Source organism: Misgurnus anguillicaudatus, chromosome 22 (assembly GCF_027580225.2).
Source record: "Misgurnus anguillicaudatus chromosome 22, ASM2758022v2, whole genome shotgun sequence".
NCBI classification, from domain to species: domain Eukaryota; kingdom Metazoa; phylum Chordata; class Actinopteri; order Cypriniformes; family Cobitidae; genus Misgurnus; species Misgurnus anguillicaudatus.
Window position 1 is genome coordinate 27,898,336 of NC_073358.2, and position 25,450 is coordinate 27,923,785.

Here is a 25,450-nt window from a genome sequence, read left to right on the forward strand (position 1 = left end):
ACTGGTACAGACTGTCAGCTCATTTCCCGTATAAAGTGCAGAAGATCATAAACTATGCACAAAAGTTTAAGTATTTTGAATTTTGACCGCGACGTGAGCACAAGCTGCGCTTCTCTGCGCTCGCGCTTCTCTGTGCTCCACTTCTCTGCGCTCGCGCTTTGCTCGGCGCAACAACAAACCGCCCTCGTGCGGCGCAAGCCATTGAAATTAATGGGTTTCATAGCGCAGCGCACACCACATCCTAAAAGCCGCTTTACCATAATCACTTCGTAATGCTGTTAACAGTCTATAGCCACACTTCACATTTAAGCTTACGTAAATTAACGCTAACTTACCTTCAAAAAAGCTGAAGCCAGCGTGTACGAACATTAAACTTCCTTAAAACAGTGTCCTGTAGATTTGAAAATTCCACCTCGACCTCTAATCTCCGAGTTTGAGCCAATCGGTGTTTGCATGATGTCAGATGGAGCAGGCGGTGCTGGTTCGTTCTAAATGTTCTAATATCCATATTTTACACGATCCATCAAATGCAGCTAAAAAACACGTTGCTAGTATCAAGTCACAAATATGCTAAAGACGCATGAGACGCCGCAATGCAACCAATCAAAGAAACTGGTCTATTTTAATTAAAGAGAACATCAACTATATTTTCCTCATTTGATTACATTAAAAGTCATAAAACATTCAATGTTTAATTTATTTTAATTATTCTTGATATATATTAAATTAATTCAGTTTTTATTTCAGATTCAGAATCTTAGAAGCAAATATTTGTATTGATGATTGTATTTTGATTATTTTATGTGTTACTTGTGTTTTGATAGATGTTTAGTCTCAATCTTCTACATTAAAAGTAATGTATTTTTTATTCAGGCTACTTGCATTCATTTCAGGCTACCAAAAAATTTTAAAGTGCCTGCCCGAAGGGCTACCAGGGATTTTTACATTTTGCAAGCCCTGCTTAAAATAAATTATTAATACAGACAACCCCACCCAAAAAACCTAGCATTTTCCCACTATGGTTAAGTATTATTAAACTGGAAGACATTCCTCTCCCTAATGTTAAATCCACAAAACATCATACACTTCACTTTTTAGCTTTCATGTCAGCTACTGAAACAGCGTTTACTTAGGAAATCTCTTCCCCGCTGTCAAGACTCAAATCTTTTCCTGACTCACCCAGCTCTCCTGCAGCGTTTCTCCCTCCCACGGCGTATAGATGTCCTTTAAGCGCACTCAGATGAAAGAAGGTCCTCTTCTCGTTCAGACACGCCACCTGAATCCACTTGTTGTACCTTGGGTCATATCGAAAAACGGTATCCACGGCTGTTTTACCTTTCGTGTCATAGTTACTCTGTCCACCAACCACGTACAAAAAGTTTCCAATAACTGCAATCCCGTGCTGATAACGCGGCGCGTCCATGGGTGCCAGTGCCTTCCATTCGTGTGCTTTCTCGTCAAAAAGTCGTAACTCTTTACTTACAACTAGCTGTTGCCGTAGCACGCCCCCTAGTGTTACTAAATGAGTGTTGTCTGATCGAATCACAGTTCTTTCTGACTGCATCACCGGCTGCATGTATGGCATCATCTGGTAGTTGCTGGCTTCCAATAAAAGATTAACGCAGGTATTGTCCGTACGCATGAAGTCGACAGTCTGTATGTGATTTATGAGTTCTGTTGGACTCATGAGTGGAAATCGGATATTGCGCATTAATTTGGCAGCGTATTCCATGCGTCCTTCTTCGTAGCGTAACCAGCGGCATGCGGCTTTAAACAGGTCCAGCTCGCTGCAGTGTTTTAGACTGTTGGAGGAGAGAACAAATGCAAGACGTTCAAATGGAAGTTTGACAAACTCGCCGGTGCCGAGCAGCGAGGGAAAATTCTTGAGGATGAAGTTGTTGACGTATTTGTCCACTTCGGTGAGATTGTAGGTGTTGGCGATACGCCCCACCTCAACACAGTTATCCAAGGACACCTAAGACAAAGGAGGAGTATTGAGTTAGTATGAATATAAACAGCTGACAATAAAGCCTAAATCAAGAGCTGGGTTTGCACCAAGCTTTATGATGGACTTCTTACCATATTTTCTGGACTATAAGTTACACTTTTTTCATAGTTTGGCAGGTCCTGAAACTTAAGTTCAGGTACGACTTATTCGTCAAAATTATTTCATATGAACCAAGAGAAACCATTACCATCTACAGCCGCGAGAGTCTGCTTTATGATGCTCCTGTATTTATGTAATTCATTGGATTCAGTGATGCGGAATGACTTCGGGACCTTTTTGAACTTGATTTGGCTTGTCGTGTTAATTTAGCCTATTCAGCCTCCCAGGTATGTTCGATATTAGGGATGTCCCGATCCCACTTTTTCATTTCCGATCCGATTCCGATACCAGAATTTCGTATATCAGCCGATACCGATACCTGTCCGATACTATTGTAATTAAATGTATATAGTGCTTTCTGCTACATCTAGTACAATTTTAAATGTAAAAATCAATAGTTTAAAATGATTTACAAATTACAGGAAACATTAGTAAATATTAATCATGCCAGTGTTTAGGAGAACATATAATAGGTACGTTTGATCAATTAAGTATGCTAAATATTTTTTTCTTAATTCTTAAACTGTCATAGTAAAAAAGCTTTAGTGTCCAGATGGTTATTTTGGGAATTATGTGCTTGACCGGGCTTTTTATGCACATTCCGGGTGCAGAATTGATGGCCCTAAGTCATAACACGCTACGTTCATGGGGTTTCTGGGTGCAGAATTGATGCTCTTGAATCATCCTCTCATGGGAATCCTCGCACCGCAATGGAAAGTTTATAACTGTTTAAACACAAAGCGAATAGATGCATCGTGTGCTCAGCACAAAGTAAATTGCGTCCATCCAACGGCTTACTGAGACTTTATAAAATCAGATCTCTAAAATAGCCTACAGTTATCTTGTGTGTGCGTGTGTGAAAGACGCGTTGTATCCGTCCGCTTCACCAGTGGATTAACTTACAGTGTAAGTTACAGTGTTTTTGTTAACTAAAATATCTTTTAATGTACGTTTGTTCCTTCACATGAAGCTATTAAGTGTATTAAAAGACTTTGAATAAAGTGCATAAAACGTTTATGGTGCTTTTATAATACGTTGCCCTTTTAATAGCTTGTCAGTTACAACCACGGCTAAAGCACATATCGGAATTGGATCGGTCATGTTGTCTGTCCTCGATCCGATGTCAGCTCCAGCCAAAAAGCTCGGATTGGCTCCGATACCGATCCAGCATATCTGATCAGGACATCCCTATTCGATATGCTATTGTGTTCGGTGAATAAATGGTAATGTTAATGTTAAATGTCTAAACAATACTGCGCACATTGTCTTTGTCGTCTTATTCCATTTCAGAAAGCAATGGCTTGTCACGGAGCAAATGCATTGTAGTGCAGATAACACATTTATAGTGTTCTGTGTAAGCAATAAGGTACTGGAGACTGTGCGGTTACAATATAGCACAAGCCTTGAGTACCTAATTGTTTTTATAAAATGTCTACCATACAACACAAATATCAAAGAAATAGGTATCAACATGACTTTAATGAAGTAAAATCACTGAAAGTCCTCAATTGAGATTTTAATTCTAATACTCTCACTGTAATTTATTATAGATAAAAAAGAATTTACAATACTTAATCATCAATTTTTCTACTCAGACCTACTAAAAAACGCATGTGTGTGAGTTTTATCAGTGACGTACCCCAGAAATGAGAAAGACTTTGCAGAAGTCAAGGACAGGCAGAATCTGGAGAAAGCTAGCAGCCTCTAGGGTGTCCTGCAGGTTCTCCATGTTGAGAGAGAGTTTGGCGGTGTAAATGAAGTCTATAATCTTCTTTAGCCCTATTCGATTTACACCATGCAGCTTTATACACATCAAATCCTGCTCTTTCATTCCACCTGAGGAGAGAAAAAAAAGCAGTGAAGAGATGACAGAGAGAGAAGATGAAAGCAAGAGGAATCGGAGAGACGAAATAAAGCAAACCATATTTAAAATATGCAGATGAAAAAAACGAGGGATTTGCACAAAAAGTGTCGTGAAAGAGAGCATCAAAGAAAGAGAGGGTAGGGTGACAGAAACAATAAGGAGATCGAGAGAAAAAAGAGAGAAGATAAGTGAGTCTTACGGCAAGCTGTCACCAATTCTCTTTACCATTATAATGAGGCATTTATTCAAGAGATACGTTTGAAATAAATCAACCATTTTCATTAATTCAGATGTGATTTCTCTACTATTCAGCGACAGAGGAAGAGAGAGTGAGAGAGGAAATAGAGAGCAAAGGATAAATGGAACACAATGGAGACTGCAATTATGCAAGTCTTGCCGTGCTGAAATGCTCATGACACAAATCTGAACTGTGACTCCGAACGGGCTTTGAGTTAGATTTTTGTATTACTGATCTATTCCAAGATGAACAGCAATTGTTGAGATACAGACAGAAAAGCACATTTTACAGCTACATATTAAAGCCACACACAATCTCTCAGAATTGTTTTAGGGCTCTCTTAATAGTTGTGCATTTCCTATTCAAGGATTTTTTAATAAACTCTTCCCGGGTTTGGTAGCGTGCTGTATTAAATGGCATAATCATTAAGGGAATAGCTGCAGTGCAATAATGAAATGTCTCTTCCATATAACAGATCATCTTTGAACAAGCTTTCCAAATAACCCCAAGCAAATCCCTTGCTTGCTACTTTCTCCACCCTTCCTGCTTTGTTCTTTCTTTCCTGAGAAACAGTGGGATACCTCTGAGAGAGAGGATTAGAAAGAGTGACAATAAGTAGGAGAGAAAGGGAATAGGAGGAAAAATCTAGAAAATTCTGAGCTTGTGTGACTAAATGTGACTGACACATTAGTAATATTAACAAGATGAACAGAGAAAAAGGTTTAGAGACAGTATAGCATATCCTAAACTTTTATCTTTAAAAAAAAATCTCATCTTTTATTTAGTCAATTTCTGTCTTTCTCATTTATTTTCCATGTCCACTCATAAACTTTGATTGCCGACTCAACTTAATGGATGTATATTCTTCATTGTTTATATTATCCTCTTACATCATCTTAGTGCTGGGCGGTATATCAAGTTTTGGTAATATATTGGTATTTTCCCCCTAGTGGAATACAGGGTCAGACAGTACCGTCTATATTGATCTGATCTGACCCTCTATTTCAACAGAAGCTCTGCTAGAAATGTATACTGTCAGATGTACAAATGTATATTTTCAAACAGGGAGGAAAATACTGTCTTTGGATTGTGAGATACTTTTCATATATCGCCATACATTCTAAAATTACAGGAGATATGAATGTGAATATCGACAAAAATACGAGATATAATAAGATTTGGCGCTTTTCCATTGCATAGTACCCCACGATTTGGTTTAGTTTGGGTCGGGTCAGCTTACCTCACTTTGGCGTAGTTAGCTTTTCCATCGAGTTTAGTATCACTTCGCAGTGGGAGGGATTTTAGGCGTGTCATTATATTTGCGCTGCCCACAGCTGTGACATTATACAAGTGAGAGGAGAGCGTCGTTGTACATTCCCATACATTTATTTATTTCTCAGTCCACCACAAAATTAAAATTGGCCACCACAAATAGATGTTTGCACATCGCGTTTATCACTAACGTTACCTCTGTATCACATGACAGTTTCTGTTCAAACACCCGAGGCGTCAGCCGACGGCGCTCCGCTGAGCCTTACTGAAGTTGCATTTAAGCATATAATGCTGACGTGCTCGTCGCGAATGTTCCGCCACAAACTGCAAGTCTGTAAAAAACTGTTATGGTGTCCCTGATTCTCAACATGTGGATGTTTTTCATCGCTAAAAGGGTGTTTGGGAACTTATAGCAGAGCACAGATGACAACATGTTTGCTCGAGACAGCGCAAGCTAGCCTAGCACAGGTAAAGCTAGCGATGACGCTGTTAGTGACGTTCTTTCAGACCAATCAGTGATCTACAGTGTTTTCGCGTCACGTTTGGTAACAGCTCGGGTCGCGTGGAACCCCAACCGAGGTGGTACGAAGAAAAGTATCGGTACCACGTACTGCACCTAATGGAAAAGCTCCCAAAAGTAAGCTTACCCAAACTAAACCAAACCGTGGGGTACTATGCAATGGAAAAGCGGCATTACTTTTGGGGGATTTTCCATTGGGTGCAGTACGTAGTACCCAATACTTTTTTCGTACCACCTCGGTTGGGGTTCCAAGCGACCCGAGCTGATACCAAACGTGACGTGAAAACACAGTAGATCACTGATTGGTCTGAGAAAATCGTCACTACAGTGTCATCGCTGTAATGTAGATTAGCTTTACCTGTGCTAGCTTGCGCTGTCTTGAGTAAACATGCTGTCATCTGTGCTCTGCTATAAGTTCCCAAACTCCTTTTTAGCGATGAAAAACATTCACAGGTTGAGAATCAGGAACACCATAACAGTTTTTCCAAACTTGCAGTTTGTGGCGGCACATTCGCGACGAGCACGTCAGCATTATGTTTAAAAGCAACTTCAATGAGGCTCAGCGGAGCGGTGTTTGAACAGAAACTGTCATGTGAGACAGAGGTAACGTTAGTGATAAATCTATTTGTGGTGGTAAATTTTAATTTTGTGGCAGACTGAGAAATAAATAAATGTATGGGAATGTACAACGACGCTCTCACTTGTATGATGTCACAGCAGTATGCAGCGCAAATATAACGACACGCCTATAATCCCTCCCACTGCGAAGTGATACCAAACTCGATGGAAAGGCTAACCACACCAAAGTGAGGTGAGCTGACCCGACCCAAACCCGACCCAAACTAAACTAAACCGTGGGGTACTATGCAATGGAAAAGCGCCAATTGATAAGTCCTATTACTATTAATAGCGGACAATGCAATCATCGCTAAAGACCAAGGCTTTGAACCGGTTCATGGAACGAAAACCAGAAACTTTTGATGTTTTGCAAGGAACAGAAACGAAACCAGAAACTTTCCAAAAATAAATGTTCCGGAACAGAATCGTTTATTTAAAATAATGGTAACCGGTTAATACCGTTATTTTTTTCATTCTTTGACAAGATTTCTGTGCAATATGACGTTGTTGACTCATCTGAGAAATGCGAAGCTTGCCACCAGCAAGTAGCCTACTCAAACCCAAGTCTCTAATGCTCAATCATAAGAGGTAAATATTGTAGACTACCAAGTATCTCAAGATGTTTGTTTTTTTAATACTAATTAGTGGTGTGACAGATCGCAGTCGCCGTACAGATCATGACCCACGGTTCAGCTCGCATGTGATTTGCAGATTAATACGCAAATTTAAATAGGGTGAAAGTTGATCATTTGCACGTGTTTTAAAGGCTTACAAATGTTAACACTTAAGTGATTTTAAACAATTTAACCGCAAAAGGCGCTAAAGTGAGCTATTTTCTGTACACACAGATGCACACGCGGTTGAATGTGTCCGGTCCAACTCCAATCAAACGTGATTATCCCTTCAAAGATCCGAACTCTTGATGTATAAACTTGAGAGAGAGATGCGCAACTGTGTCTCATACTGCAGTTCATTAAAATACATTTGGCGAATAAAGCACTGAAAAACAACTTAATTTTCACTTTACATAGAGCGACTGTTTATGCTGCATCTTCTTCCCGAAGCGCCGTTTGGAATTCGTCCTCTGTCTGTGTGTGTGCACGCGTGTTTAAGTGCACTCAACAAATGTAGGCATGTCAGAATTACAGTTATGCCGCTTACATAATGTAGCCTTTTTTAATGTTCGATGATAAGATAGAGACTTAAGGAAAATTATGTAGACTAATAATTTAACTTTAATGTCCTAATGATCAGCCTACTTATTTGTATGTCCCACAGCTGACATGGAACATTATTAATCGGTTCGGGAACTTTATTTGTTTTGTTCTAACCGGTTCAGGAACGTCAATTTTAGGGTTGAACCGAAAACGTTAAAATACTGTTTTTGTTCAGAACGAACCAATTGGGAAACAATCTGGTTCAAAGCCCTGCTAAAGACTGACGATTCTCTGGGGGAGGGGCTATATAAAAATGTGTTGGAGGCGCTTGCCAACCTGTGCGAGAGCGGAGTAGCAAAAAAGGTTTTGGAAATATATTTCAAAAAAGAAATTTATTGCCTAATGGTGATTTTAGCATGGGATTTTAGAGATATTTTGCTTTCCCCATTCAAGTTAAAAACTGCCTGGAGGAGTTGCAAAGATGGCCGCCTAGTGAGGCGTCTTCCCCGAAGCTATTTTGATACCTTTCAGCCCTACTTCATTTAGTCCTTTGTTATCCTATTCCTCCCTTGTTCTCACGCTCACCTGTAAACATGGCTTTAAAGTAGTCGCTGGAGGAGGCCATCATGGCTCGGTGAACAGGAAACGCCTCATCTCCGTCTCCTGCTACCAAAGTGACATCACACAGCAGGCCCTCTATTCTCAACTGATCAAATCCCTGCGAAACAGAGAAAGAAAGAATGAGAGAGATGACAAGCATTTCCGTACTACATCTAATGAATTCACAGAGGAAAGGAAATAAGAATGAACAAAGTGCTCTTAAGCATCTGTTATTACGGGGCCCACGAAAACGGTGTGAATGTTAAGAAGGAATATCATTACCATTTGTCCCATGAGTGCCATTTTTTGAATAAAAGATTGCGGGGTTAATTAATGAACATCAGGTCAGTTGTGTGAGGGGATTGCAGAAGAAATGAGCTCCCACGGAGGAGATGAGACATAATTAACAGGACAGAGCCAAACGTCCACCCTCTCACATGAACAAAGACTTTTAAAGCTAGATTAGTAGGGACCTCTTATAGACACAATGCCTTTTGTTTAAGGGATAACGTACAGACAGATGGTTGTTATCGCAGAATAAAACACAAAGCGAAGTCTTGTATCAGGGTCTTGTATCACCCTAAAGGGATTTTTTTGCGATAACAATCGGCTGGCTGTACATTATCCTATTTATTATCTTGCCACATGAGTCAATACACGTGTGTGAAATATTGATTTGATATATGCTATTAGATTATTTCGGAAGAAAGACAAACCTTCCGGAAGGCAAAACCATTTTCTAGCGGCTTAAAGTCAATATGCTTTAAACAAGTTGAAAGTTAAAAAACAAGATGAAAATGCTTTTGGTTAAATCATGTCACCATTGACCAATAAGAATTAAGCATTCCAGAGTGGTGTGTCATAACAAACATAATGACACTTACTATACCCCTAAACATAACCCGAATTCGCATAATTAGTTTTGACTTAAGTGATCATTGTTACCACTATTTTGAGCATTTCACCTTTCAAAGAGCAAGTAATATCCGAGTCATAATTTTACATTTCCTTTGGTGTCTAAGTGTGTATTAGTACATATTAACAATATGCAAAAGGTACAAACCCCAAAGTAAACAATGACGTGAGTTATCGTTTTCAACATAAATCTTTTTCTTGGACTACAACAAACACGGATTGTAGGCAACAGTTTACTTCCTGAGCCGGTTGACGTGGACACAACGGTCATTATCACAATTTTGTCGGCATCTGACATACAGCCTGTAAGTAGTCTATGCTTTCATATGTAACGAATTTTCTAATGACTATACCATGACTCAAACACGAGTTTTGTGCAGTGCAGAGTAGCAATTGTTGTTTGTCGTTTCTATGATCACAAATGCAGACATGGTTTTATTGTTTTAGTATCCTTACCTTACCAATTTGTTACATTCTGCTCAAGCTGCGTTGGCAAAGTTGATTAATCAGCTTGGTGGTCATCTGCATCTTTTGTATCCGATTCAGCTCGTATTGATAAGGTAGTAAAGACAATATTAACTCCTGTCAGTATTGCATTGGAATCTAATCTTTAAAACATGTTGAGGAGCATCACAGTATTCAGGCCAAACACAGCGTACTGGGGTAAGCTGGCCAATAGCGGACACTGCACTTTTCAGATCGATGAGCTTTGTAACAAATCGGAGCATTTGAGGAAGGCAGGGATATCTGGAGCTACAAAAATGTAAGGTATGTGTGAAAATAATGTCTTTTTGAACCATATACCACACAAACACATTGTATTATACCAAATACACAAAATAACATTGTTTTTTTAGTAATGAAATCCACTCTAAAAACTTCTTACAAGTCAGTTTTTGACTGTTTTCCTATATTTGCATAGTGGTAGCTCATACACATTTTATGGAGAGGCCACAACAATCTAAAAATCATTTAATGGGACTAAATGTGTTTTAAACTGTACCATAGTAAATATTATGGTATACTACCGTATTTCCTATACTTAAAACCATTGAATAAAACAGTATATTCACTATAGTAAATACTAAAGTGTACTACAGTATTACTCACTGTTGCTGTGAATTTGTAAACTGTGTTGATCAGGTCGAACTCCAAAAGTGAAAAAATAAAAGAAAATTAAGATTTATCTTTACAAAAAACCCTGAAATTTGGCAGTTGTACATTTACTTCATAATGTTCAGTAACAGGGTTCTGAGTGAAAAAGATTCGCTGAGATTGGTTGAGAATAATTTAATCACATAAGGTCAGTCATGAAAAACAGTATTAAAGAGCACCTAATTTATTGCTAAAATACAACGTTATTTTGTGTATCTGGTATAATACAATGTGTTCGCATAGTTTATGGTTCTAAAAACACATTATTTTCCACATACCGTACAGTTATCCCTGTCTTCTTCAAACTCTTTGATTTTGTACTAAACTCATCAATCTGAAAAGTGTCCTGTCCCTGATTGGCCAGCTAATCTGTATGTTGTGATTGGCCTGAAAACCTCTGTCGTCAGCCGGAAATGTGATGCTCCTTACCATGTTTGAAAGATTCACTCACAATGCAATGCTAACAGGAGTTAATTTACAGGCCGAGTCCAAAGTGGGAAGAAACATGATAATGTCGGTCTTCTCTACATCACCAATCCCAGGAAGTAAACTGTTGCCTACAATCCGTGTGTTTGTTGTAGTCCAAGAAAAGAGATTTACGTTGGAAACGGTAACTCGCGTCATCGTTTACTTTGGGTTTTTGTTAGGGGTGTCACGATTCTCCAAATCCTCGATTCGATTACATTTTCGATTCTGATGTCACGATTCAATTCGATTCTCGATTTTTGAATGATTTTTTTAAAGAAAAAAATTATATGCCTTTATTATTATTATTATTATTATTATAGTTTCACATTAACATGCACATTGCGTGCTTTTCCTCGCATGGGGGTTTGTGGGCTTTACTTTACGCGAGAGAGCTTGTAGAGAGAGAATTTCTAAGATAGACTTAATGCGCGCGTCTTGGACTCCTATTATCTGAAATACAACCGGTGCGTCATAAGCAGCTGCGCTTCTCTCTGTCTCACGTGCACGCACTCTCGCATCTGTCCAAAGTCTAAACATAAACTAAAGTAATAATCCTTACATATTTGTTCAGTTTTATGCGTTTCATGCGAGCTGAGGCAAACTATACCTTTTGTTTAAAATATAACCCGCTGCATCTTTGCGGCTCTCTCGTGCACCTGCAGAGCTGCGCTCTGTCCGAAGGCACATCACTAGGTAGTAATCCTGTTTATGATATGCATTTCAAGGTGTTGTAGCAATACATCTCTCGTGTTTAAAATATAAATCGCGTTCCGCTGGATGGATGTTTTTAAAGGCACTTCTGAGAGTTTATTTTCCCCCGCTTGGCAAGCCGACCGGACGAAGTTCGAGGTTGTGACTTAATTTCGATCGATTTCGATTCAAAATCGAAATCGTGACACCCTTAGTTTTTGTACAAATACACACTTACACACAAAAGGAAATGTAAAATTGTGAATTGACTTTTTTGTATAATTGCATTGTTATTAGACTTTTTAGTTTCAATAATTTAATGAGAGAAACCACTAACTACAAACCAATAAATATTATATATATATATATATATATATATATATATATATATATATATATATATATATATATATATATATATATATATATATATATATATATATATATATATATATATATATTTTTTTTAAGTAACATCAAAACTAGATAAAAATAAAACCAAACTGAATATTCTTCATTTAGTTATATGCAACAGACCCCCTGCGCCCTCTATTGACTAGCCGCTACTGTATTTGGACATCTTCAAGCATTTAGCTGTCACAAGCATAGTCAAGTGCGCACACACACACACACACACACACACACACACACACACACACACACACACACACACACACACACACACACACTTCTGATGAGGTCTCCTGCACTCAATCTAGCAGCATGTGCAAAAACAAATGCCAAACATGTGATAGGACAAAAATTAAGCCACAATCCAATCTCTGATTCACCTACTAAAATTACACATAAGCCCCAAGCACCCAATGGTGTACTACACCCTCTGGGCTGCAGTTTTACAGTCATGCTACGAGATAAACACCAACTGGCCATCTTTACAGTCCTCACCAGATCAACGTCTGATGCAGAATCTAAAACTATAAGCTTAACTAAAGATGCCAATGCTAGCACTCAGCCTTTTCATCTCAAATCATTTCTTGTTGAGAAATAATTTGCACATCCAGACATCAACATATTTAATCACTGTATGGGTGAGTCCGTGAGGTTGTGACTGCAGCATACAATAGCTGTGTCCCAATTCAAGGGCTACGACCTTCTAAGGACGTATTCTAAGATTGATTGTGTCACGCCGGCGCGACTTAAGGCTAGTAAGGCCATCCCAATTTGAAGGATGCTTAAAATGAAGGCTCAAAATGCGTCCTTATTTCTCTGAGGGACATTCCCCTTTTTTGAAAATATGCAAATTTTCCATCTCCCCTAAAGTTAAACATTTGATTTTTATCATTTTGAAATCCATTCAGCTGGTCTCCGGGTCTGGAGGTACCACTTTTAGCATAGCTTAGCACAATCCATTGAATCTGGTTAGACCATTTAGCATCGCCCTCAAAAATAACCAAAGAGTTTTGATTTTTTCCTATTTAAACTTGACTCTTCTGTAGTTACATTGTGTATTAAGGCTGACGGAAAATTAAAAGTTGAGATTTTCTAGGCTGATATGGCTAGGAACTATACTCTCATTCTGGTGTAATAATCAAGGACTTTGCTGCAGGAGGCGCAATGATAATACACAGTGCCTGAAAATAGTCCCGTGCTATTGAAAGTTACCAAGGTGACTACTTTCAGGCGCTGCATAATATCATTGCGCCTCCTGCAGCCATGTTACGGTGAGTGAGTTGCTTAATCTCAGTAAAACTGGCATGGTAGCACACAGCATACTTTATTACCCTGGTAAACAGTAGGGATGCACCGATAGGATTTTTTGGGCCGATACCGATTTAAACAGACAACTTCTGGCCGATACCGATATTAAACACTTGTATACAATACTATATAGTTGGTCTTTTAGCTAGTTTATTTCTGCATTAAATAATTTTTACTGAACATGGATTGGATCTAATTGACATTTAACTGACCAACATAATAAGAGAGGCACAAATTAAGCTAAAACAAATATAAGACGCATGACAACCTTCAAAGGTAGTTTTTGCTATTCAGCATTTATTTTATTAACAACATTAACTTATTTTTTACATATAATGGATTTCTTTATGCAGTTAATTAATAAACAATCAGTATCGGCCTTTCTCGTGTTATTGCCGATATGCCGATGGTTTCAAATTCATCAAAAATCGGCCTTTAAATATCGGCGGCCGATACATCGGTGCATCACTAGTAAACAGCTCCTGTTAGTAGTCACAGTGGTTTCTATGAAAAGTGTGACCTGGGGGACCGAGGGAGCACAATCGAAATCTGCTCAGGTCAAACTGAATGAAAATAGCCTAGGAGATAGAAATATACACATTTGTTTTATATGCTGTGAAACATCCATGCATTTTCTTTATGCATCAAGAAACACAACATAATGTTACAATTAAAAATCTTAATAAACTGCAGTGTATGTGAAGTTCAAATAAAATCTATTTCCCATCACTGCACTAAATACTTTTAGCCTGGATTCCAATCATGAGGCTGGTGATGGATGACAGCCATCAATGTCACTGTGATGGCAATCAATAGTATGACCTTGTCACTAAGACCATCGTCAATGACATTGACGGATCATGCAATGTGTGTGTATATCTGGGTGTGCATGTATACACACTTTCATCCCATGTAAACAAACAAACTCCAGAAAGTTGTCGTATTAGACGACTAAAAACACCCACAAAACAAATAAAAACACCTTTTCAAAAGAAGAAGCTAGGCAACACCTACAAAACCAAGACGGACATCAAATGTAAAGTGTGTAATATTTGCATCAGTAATACCACATTGCAGAACTGTGCAAACTGATGTTTCCTAGATCTGCCTTTAATACAGATTACCCAATACCAATAAGCTTTAGTAAAGCCACTAAAGTATATTATTCATCTTTTGTTGATAAGTTAATTTCACAATGTGGGACTTTTAGCTGCATTTAGGGGTGAAATTGCAACCAACGGCTCAGTCCACAGCTCACCGCTTCTTTTTCGAAACCCATAAAGAAAGACAAACACGTCATCGTCTGAGACAACGTAGTAACAAAACGCACTCTAGAGATCAGTTTGTCCGTTTAGGGCTTCTGTAGAAACATGACAAATTGGCGACTTCCATGTAAGGGGACCCGCAGTGTATGTAGATAAAAAGGCAACTCTAAGGTAATAAAAACAATGCAGTTCATTTAGTAAGGTCTCTATACATCACTGATAACACAGTTATGTATATTATATTGCATTTCTGTCAAGAGATCCTTATAAAAGTCCCACATTGCACCTTTAATAACTATTAAAACAGTTGCAAGTCTATAAAGCTGCATTTTTACTTGTTGACCTAATGCATTGGTTTAATGTTTTCACACATATCTAGTTGCTTTCCTAGTGTTTCATCATTAGCGTTTTTGTTTACAAATGACAAAAAAATTACTAAATTAAGTTTTCTCGTGGCTTTATTGCACTTTTAATTATTCTCTTAAAGGAATAGTCTACTCGAAGTACTCCCATAAGTGCTATTACGCCATACAATATAGTTCCTCTTTTAAATCCGTTTAGAAAAGCGCTACGTTTTATTTTGTACCACCAAACCTGCTCGCACAACTACTCGTCTTAAATAGGAAAAACGTTGATGTGTTTGGTCACTTCTAACTTTATCTCTGATTGGTAGCATTGAATGAATGGGGCTAAGCTAAATGCTATCGTAGCGGCGCAGCGCGCTCCAGCGCTTATGTGCACGCACACAGATGATAGAGGGATGTATCAACAATTCTTAGTTAAGGTAATAACATATTTTAATATTGAAAATGAGTAGACTATTCCTTTAATATTAAATGTCCCACTCACTACTTTGTCTATCTATATTTTCACACTGCTATTACATGTCAACAACTTTATTAGTGCATTGTGGTACTAGCGTTTTGTACATTTACAATTAATTAATTATTTTATAGTATCCATCCTCAATGGGATTTGAACCATAACTTTGGCATTGCAATCCCTATGCATTGCAGATCAGCTACAGGAACTACTTTCTTCTCATGTTCCCATATTCAAATGGTCATCTCGGGATAGCATCCCAGTAACCTCACTGACATGCACATAAACACAGGCTAGCAGGTGACCTTCACTTATTGATCTGTCCACAATGACAAATTCCAATTAAAATTTCACACGCTCACACATCAGTGACCTGCAGATAGGTGCTAATGAATCTTCTCAATATAACCTACCCACCACTGATAACGATGATGATGGTGATATTATATGTGGGAACAAAAAACATACTGCCAGTAACAGCGGCCATGACCTTCACAGTCTCTAAAACACACACACAAACTTTCATCTGTGGCATGATGCCATGCAGGCAGTCACCCAACATGCCAACCACAGTTTGATAAGAAACATTCAATAACACACGACAGTAAAAGTTCATATACACACTAACCTGTAGTACCACAGAGCTATGCGTGTTGCTGGTAAAGAAGCGTGTGTTTCCTGTTTTTGAGGCCTGCAAGTGGGAGGAGAGCCCCATTTCACTGCATCCTAGTGACACCTTCATCATCTGAGCATCATCATCCTCCACCAGTGATCTGTCCATCAGAGAAAGAGAAATTGAGAGAAAGAAACAGGATTGGTTAATATTCAAAGCTAAACTCTGACAGAGGAGTATAGACTGTATAGAGGAGTACACGCACTGTCACAGTTATATGTCTGGCCCGAAGTTAAAGGAATAGTCTACTCATTTTCAACATCAAAATATGTTATTACCTTAACTAAGAACTGTTGACACATCCCTCCACCATCCGTGCGCGCGCACGCAAGCGCCGGAGCACGCTGCGACGCCTCGATAGCATCCAGCCCAGCCCCACTCATTCAACTGCACCATCCAGAGACAAAGCCAGAAGTGACCAAACACATCAACGTTTTTCCTATCCAAGACGAGTAGTTATACGAGCAAGTTTGGTGGTACAAAATAAAACGTAGCGCTTTTCAAAGCGGATTTAACAGAGGAACTGTATTTTGTGGCGTGGTGGCACTTTTGGGAGTGCTTCGACTCGGCGCAGTAACACCCTCCCTCTCCCATTATGAGAGTGAGAAGGGGAGCGGACTTTTCAGGCGAGTCAAAGTACTCCCAAAAGTGCTATTACGCCATAAAATATAGTTCTATTGTAATAACTATTGTTATTATAAGGCATTGAAACAAAAACAACAGATCTTTGTTTGTGTTTTAATGCCTTATAATAATTTGTTTTAAAACAGCTGTGCTTAAATACATGTACAAACGTTACGTTTCCTTGACCACGCGCATAGGAGCATGACTTGGGCGCGTAACCTCGATAGAGACGATAGTACAAAATCTCTACCGGTTGACAAATTTCTACTGGTTTATCGCCCACCCCTACTTGTATATCAGTCTGGCTAGTTGCTAAACTGACCTCTGGAACAAATACCTTGTTGAAAATAAAAACTATTTTTAGATTTCCTAAAGACGAGGAGAGAAGGTGAGCATGGATCACTGCTGTGGGAAGAGAGGTTCGGCAGCCAAGCAAGAATTCAAGGATCTGTAGCTAACATCGTATACATTAATTTTACACAGTAACGTTATCTCAGTGCAGTATGTTGATACGCTTTAGCTATGATTTGAACTAAGGTATCTTATCAGCAATAATCTATTGTAGAAGGACTCGGTTGTTATTGATTCATGGCGTAAATCTGCCAAAAGTCATTTGTTTATGTTGTTGCTGATGAAACCGTCTATAGACAACCTATGGTTTGTGGATGTAAGTGAGAATATCTGGAATAGCAGCAATCTTGTAGCAAAAAGCTACAAACTTGACTGAAAGCAGGCTGAAATTGATCCTGGCATATTTATTTACTTATTCAGATGAAGCTATTTTTGTCAAATAATCTCTATAATATTCTTATATTCCACAAAGCATGATGGCTTAGTTGGTTGCGGGTACATGACATCCACTGAAGAACAGAGTGTAGACATTAAATATGCTAAACTGCAAAGATGCAATACTGAATCTGGAAATCTGATTTAAGTACACCATACAAACCCTCTTTAATACCGCAAAAAAAAAAAAAAACATACTACACATGCATGATAAAAAGTTCAGGTTGAGCACAATGTTACACAGACCAGTCATAGGGTAAATAATATTTAGCCCTTCCCATGTCTAATAGTAAAAGAACAAACAGTCAAAGTTTACACAAAAACAGCCATCACTGCACTATTAAAACGGTTGTGTTAAAACAACACATTTGTGTTTAGTTAAGGACAACACATATAGGGCCCTATTTTAATGATATAAGCACATTGTCTAAAATGCACGGTCTAAACGGGTGTGTCCTACTTACTTTAACGACGGAAAAATGGTTTATGTGCCAAGCGCACGGCCTAAAATGGTTGTTTCTATTCTCCTAATGAGTAATGGGTGTGTTTTGGGCGTAACATGCAATAAACCAATTTAAGTCTCAGCTCTCATCCCCTTTAAAAGCCAGTTGCGCCATGCCTAAACCCTATTTAGAAAGCAGAATTTGTAAACTAAAAAACTAAGCGGAAAAAGAAGACCACCAGTTTAAGAATAATGTTTAAAAATTGTGTTGTTTTCATTTTTATTGAAATAGATTTTTTTTGTATTACAACCTTTAAAAGACGTTTTCTTTCATTCATAGAAGTAAAAATTGCAGGCTTTTAATTGCTATAAATGTATTGATATCCTACATAATCATTGTAATCTCATTAAATAATTTGCAAATATGCAATGACCAGTTTGTACTCTAAAAATACTTTATTTGTAACAAACAACACAAAGAATTTACAAATGTGCGGAGAGCCTTCAGCACTCAGACAGCGCCATGCCTTTTTTTAAAGCATTACTTAAAAATGTTTCTCATCTCACCATATCCACAGACACAAAGTCATCATATACAATAAATTCACAAGGTAGCAAAACATTTAACAATAGATGCATTTGTTTAAACCAAGCCTTTATTTAGGCTACTTACAAGGCTACAGGTGAAGCACCATCTCATAATCGGTCCTCATTTATGTCCAAGAGACTCAATAATAATGTTTTACATTTTAATCCTTTAATTTTCCATATTTAAAAGCGTTTTTGTGCTGCTGCGCATCCATGTATGTGATAAGCAAACCCGCATTGTCATCCCGTTTATAGGCGCATATTACTGACGCGCTCTTTAAATAACAAAAACATATTGCGCCATTGACTTTAGACTAGGTTTTTGTTGGTCAATGGTGTAGTCTATTTTAGTTGCATCAAAATAGCAACGCGCCTGAACACACCTCGTTTTCAGACCAGAACGCAAATGCATTTGCTATTTAAACAACGTGGCGCGAAACGTGAAAATTATCATTGCGCCGGGTTGAAGCTAGCTAAAGACACTTGCGTTGTGGTGTATAATAGAGCCCTTAATGTATTATTCTTATTGGAACAGCACATTTTGTGTTGTTTTAACACATCTTGTGTTGTCCCTTTTATTTATTTGAACACAAAATAAACACCAAATGACACATAATGTGTTAATTTACATAACATAAAACAATGTGTGAGAGTTAAAACAGCTCTTCTCTCTCTCTACATTAAGTTCTATAGAAATCTATAAATAAAAAATAAACTTACATTCCTACCACAGCATCCACACAGCAACTAAAGCTCAGCCTAATTTGGTTGTCCGAGAGGGACTGTTCCTAACTAACAAGCCATTATTCAATGACAACACTGCCAGAAAATGCATCTGAATTTGTTTTTGCAATCACCCAACCACTGACCTTCTAAAATGGTAGTCAACACAGCATCAATTCAGCCACATTAATAATTCACATGCACAGACAAACACAAACTTGGACATTTTAAAATATCTTCTTCAATCTGGATCCTAAAGCCAACTGATTGTAATACAAATACACATGCAGATTCAGCTTCTGTTGAGTTACTATTATGTGGCTAAACATAAACTCGGATGAAAAAGTCCTCCAAGCGGCTCGGCGACAATGTAATTGAAAAGAAGAAGGCAGGGGACAGATACGCAAAGATTTTCAAGTCACTGAATGTACCTTCGAGTGCTGTTACATTGACAAGAAATGGAAGGAGTATTGCACAGCTGTAAATCTACAACGAGCAGACCATCTGTGCTGTGCAAGACGACGACTGTTGAGAGAGGAAGGCCACCAAGAGACTAATGACAAATCTGAAGGAGTTAAACATTAGTAGCTGAGATTGGAGAGGCTGTGAATACAACAATTGTCTTTCATGGGTGCTTAACCAATCATAGATTTATACTTAAGGAAAGTGACAAATGCAACTAAAAAAGACAAAGAGAAACCTCAAATGCAATCTCGGTTATGCTTTGTCAGACAGCATCTAGTAGGCCTAGATTCTGATAAGACCAAACGTGATCTTTTTGTCAAGAGAAATTTGCTAAAAAAAAAAGAACATTTTGCAGATAAATAAGATGAAAAATCAACAAAGACCTACTGACAAATGCTTTATTCATGTTTAAGTTGCTTAGGATACAACAGTTACAATCTGCTAAATGAATAGGGCTGGGTTTGCAACCAATCTGGCATTTAGATTTGAATTGATTTTGATTCAGAACAATTTTGATTGGTAATCAATATTTCATAAAACATTTTAGTTTTGCAGACATGGAATTTATTTGCTGTGTTGTCACTTTAAAGGGCCGTTCACATTATAACGATATCTATAGACAGGTTGCACGGCGACATCATTAACTGGTTGCGCGCGCAACCGAGAGGCAGAAAGAAGTGCATTGTGTTGTATGCTAGTAGTGGTGTCTGTAAGTCAAAATGCCAAGAGTTGTTGCGTGGAAAATAGTACCAACAGAGTCAGTGCTGGGTGCCTGATGTTAACATACCAGTAGATGCGACTATTACGTTACTAGCCTAACATTATAATTCATACATGTATCACATTAACACTGCAAAAATAAAGACAGAAAAACAGATCCAACTAAAATCAAATTTTATTTATATACAAACAATAAAGAACGCTTCAATAATTAAGGTTGTTGCAGTAGCGGATCAGCTCACCAAGCGGGCTTTCTGCCTCCTGGATGCACGCGCACACTGTAATGTTTGTAAACTTGCAACCCATCTATAGCGTTAACTATAGCGATAACTGTATTTGTGCACTCATCACCGGATGATAATGATAACTATATGCTTATTCACTCGCGCAAATCACTTGCCTCTAATATTACATATTTCTTGTAATAAAACTTTTGCAATTGTTTACATGTCACTTAGGGATGCACCGATATGGAAATTTTGGCCGATACCGATAACCGATTACTCTTTATATTTGGGGGCCGATAACCGATATATATATATATATATATATATATAGGCCAATATATATTCATATTATCTTCACAATGAAAAACTCCCAGACCGCGGACATCTTGTCTTTGCGCTAGACTAGTATACTCTTCTTAAGCCCGCAACACGTGTCATCTTCGTGCTATGTCACAGAAAACATCAATCAAAACTTCACATGGCCAGCAATGAGCAAGTGAAGTGGTTCAACAAACCAAAATAATCCATCATTTATCGGCCTAATTTTGCTATCAGACCGATAACCGATAATATTAAAAATAAGCAGTTATCGGCCGATAACGATATGTCGGCCGATATATCGTGCATCCCTAATGTCACTGAATATGTAAATATGCTGTAACAGATGTCCACAACACGCAGAGTTTCACGTATTTCTAAACAGCGAATCTAGAAGTTTGTGTATAATACAACATTGTCTAATATCTTACCTTTTGGCATAGTTAATGTGGTAGGAAAAAAGATTACGTAGTGAATTTCACAGCAACTGCATGAGCGTTGGATAACTGGGGTAATTTTATGTTATGGACCCATAGCAGAGGTTCTTCATTATCAACTATATTGTTATAGTTCTGCTATTCTCTTATATATAAAAACGATTTTTACATTTTTTGTCATATTAATATATAATTAGGGCTGGGACAACGCGTCGACGTAATCGACGACGTCGACGCAAAAAATACGTCGACGCAAAATATGCGCGTCGATTCGTCAGACCCAAAAAGACGGCGCCGTTGAGTAGTAGCAACGCGAGTGGCTCCAGTCCACGCCGGCTTCACAGCAAGTGTGAGCAGTGCGAAAGCGGCGCATGTTTTTTCAGCGCCCATGTTAACAAGCATGCACCCTGCCGCATGAGGAGCGCGAGCTCGCGGTTCTGTAGCAACAGTGCTGCAATCGTTTCTGCGTGGGTTCTGCTGCGCTGCTCAAGCTCATTTAAAGTGAAAGTGCTTTGTTTATGGTTTAAATGCTCGTGGATTGACGCGAAAGAGTGTCATTTTACCATAAAATCATGAATGTGATGCCAAGTGTGTTTTAAACAGAGCAATTTAACAAAAAGCAATGAAATATGTAAAAACACACTGTTGCCAGAAGACTGCGTTTTCATTCACTCTCTGTACAGCAGTAAATGAGTCCTCATCTATCTTAATAAACTTAAGAGAAAGAGATTTAATAATGTATGTGCTTCTTAAGTTTAATTGTGTTTATATCTGTCATTACATGGACTAGAACAGCACGAAAACAATGTAACAAATCAAGTTATAAAAATTAGACTGTGTGACCATCAAAAGGCACATTGAAGAGGTTTTGCTCATAAATGCATGCAAAATAAAGTCATTTGAACTTGAGATTTTTATACTGTTACTAAACAGCACAGAATGAGCTGCAAACGCTTTATGAAATGCTACCTCTGACTAAGAATGCATTATTTTGCACTTGTATAGTCTTATTTTATTTTTAAATTTCAAGAGCAATCAACATATATTGAAATGTTTACATTCAGATATGTAAATCAACATGTATAAATTGCTATTAGTTAATTAATGGGGAGATAATCGATATTCGAATCGAATCGAAGTCGAATCGGACTGATAAAATGAATCGTTAGATTAATCGATGCATCGAAAAAAGAATCGCTAGATTAATCGTTTAAAAAATAATCGTTTATCCCAGCCCTATATATAATATATAAATTATATATATATATATATATATATATATATATATATATATATATATATATATATATATATATATATATATATATATATATATATATATATATATATATATATATATATATATATATATATATAAGGTGACCGCCCCCAAGACCTGTAAAGCATAGATCCTGAATTATATGTTTATATATATTTTTTTCAATCTGAGAATCAATATTTTTACCCAGCCTTATAAATGAATAATATGCAAATTAAAGCACTTAGGTTACTTAAAAGGCAAAGCAAGGATGGACGTATAGATTTGTTGAGCACATCGTGTATACATGACTTCAAATAAACTCAAATAAAATCAGGTCAACAGAGCACAATAACATCTATTTCACGACTCTGAGACTTTCTCTTGCAGCATCAACTTTTATGGCTATAACAGTGATATCCAACCAGTCTCTATGGGTTTACAAAGTGACCCACTGCCCTGGATGAATGCCAAGAGAACACTGAGAGGGTTTGAGGATCAATCATTGACTGCTGTAACATAACCTCAAGGTACAAGAGAACAAAACTAAACAAAACCAAAACAAACAGTACAGTATTGTGCTTTACTTATGAATATATATATATACACTAGTCAACATTTGAGGTGGATCAAAACCTTTAATAAAAGTTTTTACAATTCCTGTTTTTTGGTGAAATTTTTAGATCCTCTTCAAATGTTAAATAGTGTATATATTCAGTACATTAATGTTGTGAAATTATATGTACAGAATCATATGTAATGCACTGTGACATAAGCATCAAAATAACATGACCATAAATAAAACCAGGCGACTTCAATAATAATACTGAGGTTCGGTGGAAAGGAGACTTGTCAAGGATCACTACCAGACCTTAAGAGGTATCTATAGTAAAAATGAGGGGACTAAACTGACAGTCACATGATGACACAAGCACAGGCAGCTGATTGGTGCATTACCCTGTCAGGTGATAAGTTGGAGATGCAGCGAGCAGAGAGTGGGTGGTCCACACCACAAACGAATGCTGGTGGCTGCCAAAAACAACGAGAGATACAGAATCACTAAACACACGCCAGCTGAGATAACACATACAAACACGCGAAAAAACAGACACACGCGTGACATGTGTCAATCAAATCACTTCATGAAAAACAGGACAGAAAGAAAGAGATCACACGGGTATTCATTCATTAAGCAGTTTCGTTTTGTGGAGCCTCTAAATTAATGAGATAATTTGGAAGATTATCGTTGTGATGGGAAAACTGAATCTCAAGGGTCGACTTGATTAAAACTTGACATGAGACTCACAACTGTCACCCACTATACAAAGATGGGTTTAATGATCCAAACACCAAACAACTCACTGTTACTGATACGCAACACTCACACTAACCATCACAAAGAAATGTCACACAGAAATACTGATGTTCAGTGATGGGACACAATTACGCGCAAATAAATGAAGGCAGATCATCACACAGAATGATTGTGTGAGAGTAATGCTCTTCAAGCAAAAGAGCATTAGCATTAATAACACTCTTTAATAATTCGCCATTATGAAAGGACACCAATAAACAAGACAGGAGAACAGCTGGGTTGCCACACACACACACACACACACACACACACACACACACACACACACACAGATGGACATGGACCTCAACATGTTCAGCTTTGATTAACCACCATCCTTTTCAACTCTCTTGAACCAGATCACTGCCTGTTAATTAGACTTTGAGCTCACACACACACAAATACTCACACAAACACACACTCACACAAACTTGCACACACTTCTGCTGTCTTCTCTCCTAATTCAGATCATATCTCTGACAATCAGTTCACTTACTTCCTCAGAGAGCATTATACAGACAAGGTTTTTCTGATAATGATGATACATCAAACATTAACAAATGGGTGAGGTAAGAGATTACTGGTTTGATATCATAAAGTGCGTTTTTGCAGCTAAATATAACCAGCATTCTGCTTTGCCCTCCCTAGAATGTTCTTCGTGAAAAGACGTTGTGGTGAAGGACGACTTTAAATCTAGGACAAAAAGCTTGAGGGAGAAAGCGTATATACGTATTACTAGAAAACTGCAGATGTAAGACATAGAGGTTTTAAACTGTTGTCTTGTGACTGAATAAGGGAAAGGGTTCAAATAATGCTTTTGGTTACATACATATTAAGCTTAATCAACATCTGTGTCATGCTGTCAACTACCATACAATATAATTTCAACTCACCCCACATTTGGTAACACAAATCTGTTTACAGTAATGGATTTACAATAGCAACAAGCATTGTTTAGAAGCAAAAGTTCTCTAGATTGTCTTGTTGAGGTGGGACTACTTTTCTACATGAATAAACACATTTTATCCATCTAGTAATTATTTTCATCAGCTGAAATAAAACGACATGAATAATGCACTGCTCACTCTTTTGTCTTCTCGGTGTGGGAGTGTGTGCGTAGCTGGTGCGAGATTACACGTAGGAGCGTGTAATTTGTGGGAAGAAATGTGGGGTTCATTATTATTGTTTTAATGCAGATTGAAATTCCTCACAAATCCTCAGATTTTCTGCCAGGGTGTATGTGACTCACATGGCGACTGGCGCTTAGTGACACATGCTTGCGTGGATTTATCCCCCGTATAATGAGCACAGTTGAGTGTCGATTGAAAGGGAGATGACACATGATAGGGATAGCTGACTCTGATGTGCTCATATAGGATGTATTAGGATGATGCAGTATGATGCTAGTCTGTAGGTTGTAACAGA

At 37.9% G+C, this 25,450-nt stretch overlaps 1 protein-coding gene across 6 annotated transcripts in view; it reads right to left on the bottom strand.

Annotated features, from left to right (window-relative positions):
* Positions 1-25,450, bottom strand: part of klhl13 (kelch-like family member 13) — a 71,451-nt gene that overhangs the window by 14,062 nt on the left and 31,939 nt on the right. For 3 of the 6 annotated variants that reach the window (XM_055199750.2, XM_055199749.2, XM_055199754.2), the window contains 5 exons: positions 23,629-23,700; positions 16,039-16,183; positions 8,362-8,494; positions 3,747-3,943; positions 1,180-1,975 (listed from right to left, as the gene is read on the bottom strand). In XM_055199750.2, coding sequence (XP_055055725.1) covers positions 1,180-1,975; positions 3,747-3,943; positions 8,362-8,494; positions 16,039-16,183; positions 23,629-23,700 — 1,343 coding nt within the window. The remainder of the gene's footprint in view (positions 1-1,179; positions 1,976-3,746; positions 3,944-8,361; positions 8,495-16,038; positions 16,184-23,628; positions 23,701-25,450) is intronic. The other 3 variants (XM_055199753.2, XM_055199752.2, XM_055199751.2) reach the window with 1 other exon arrangement.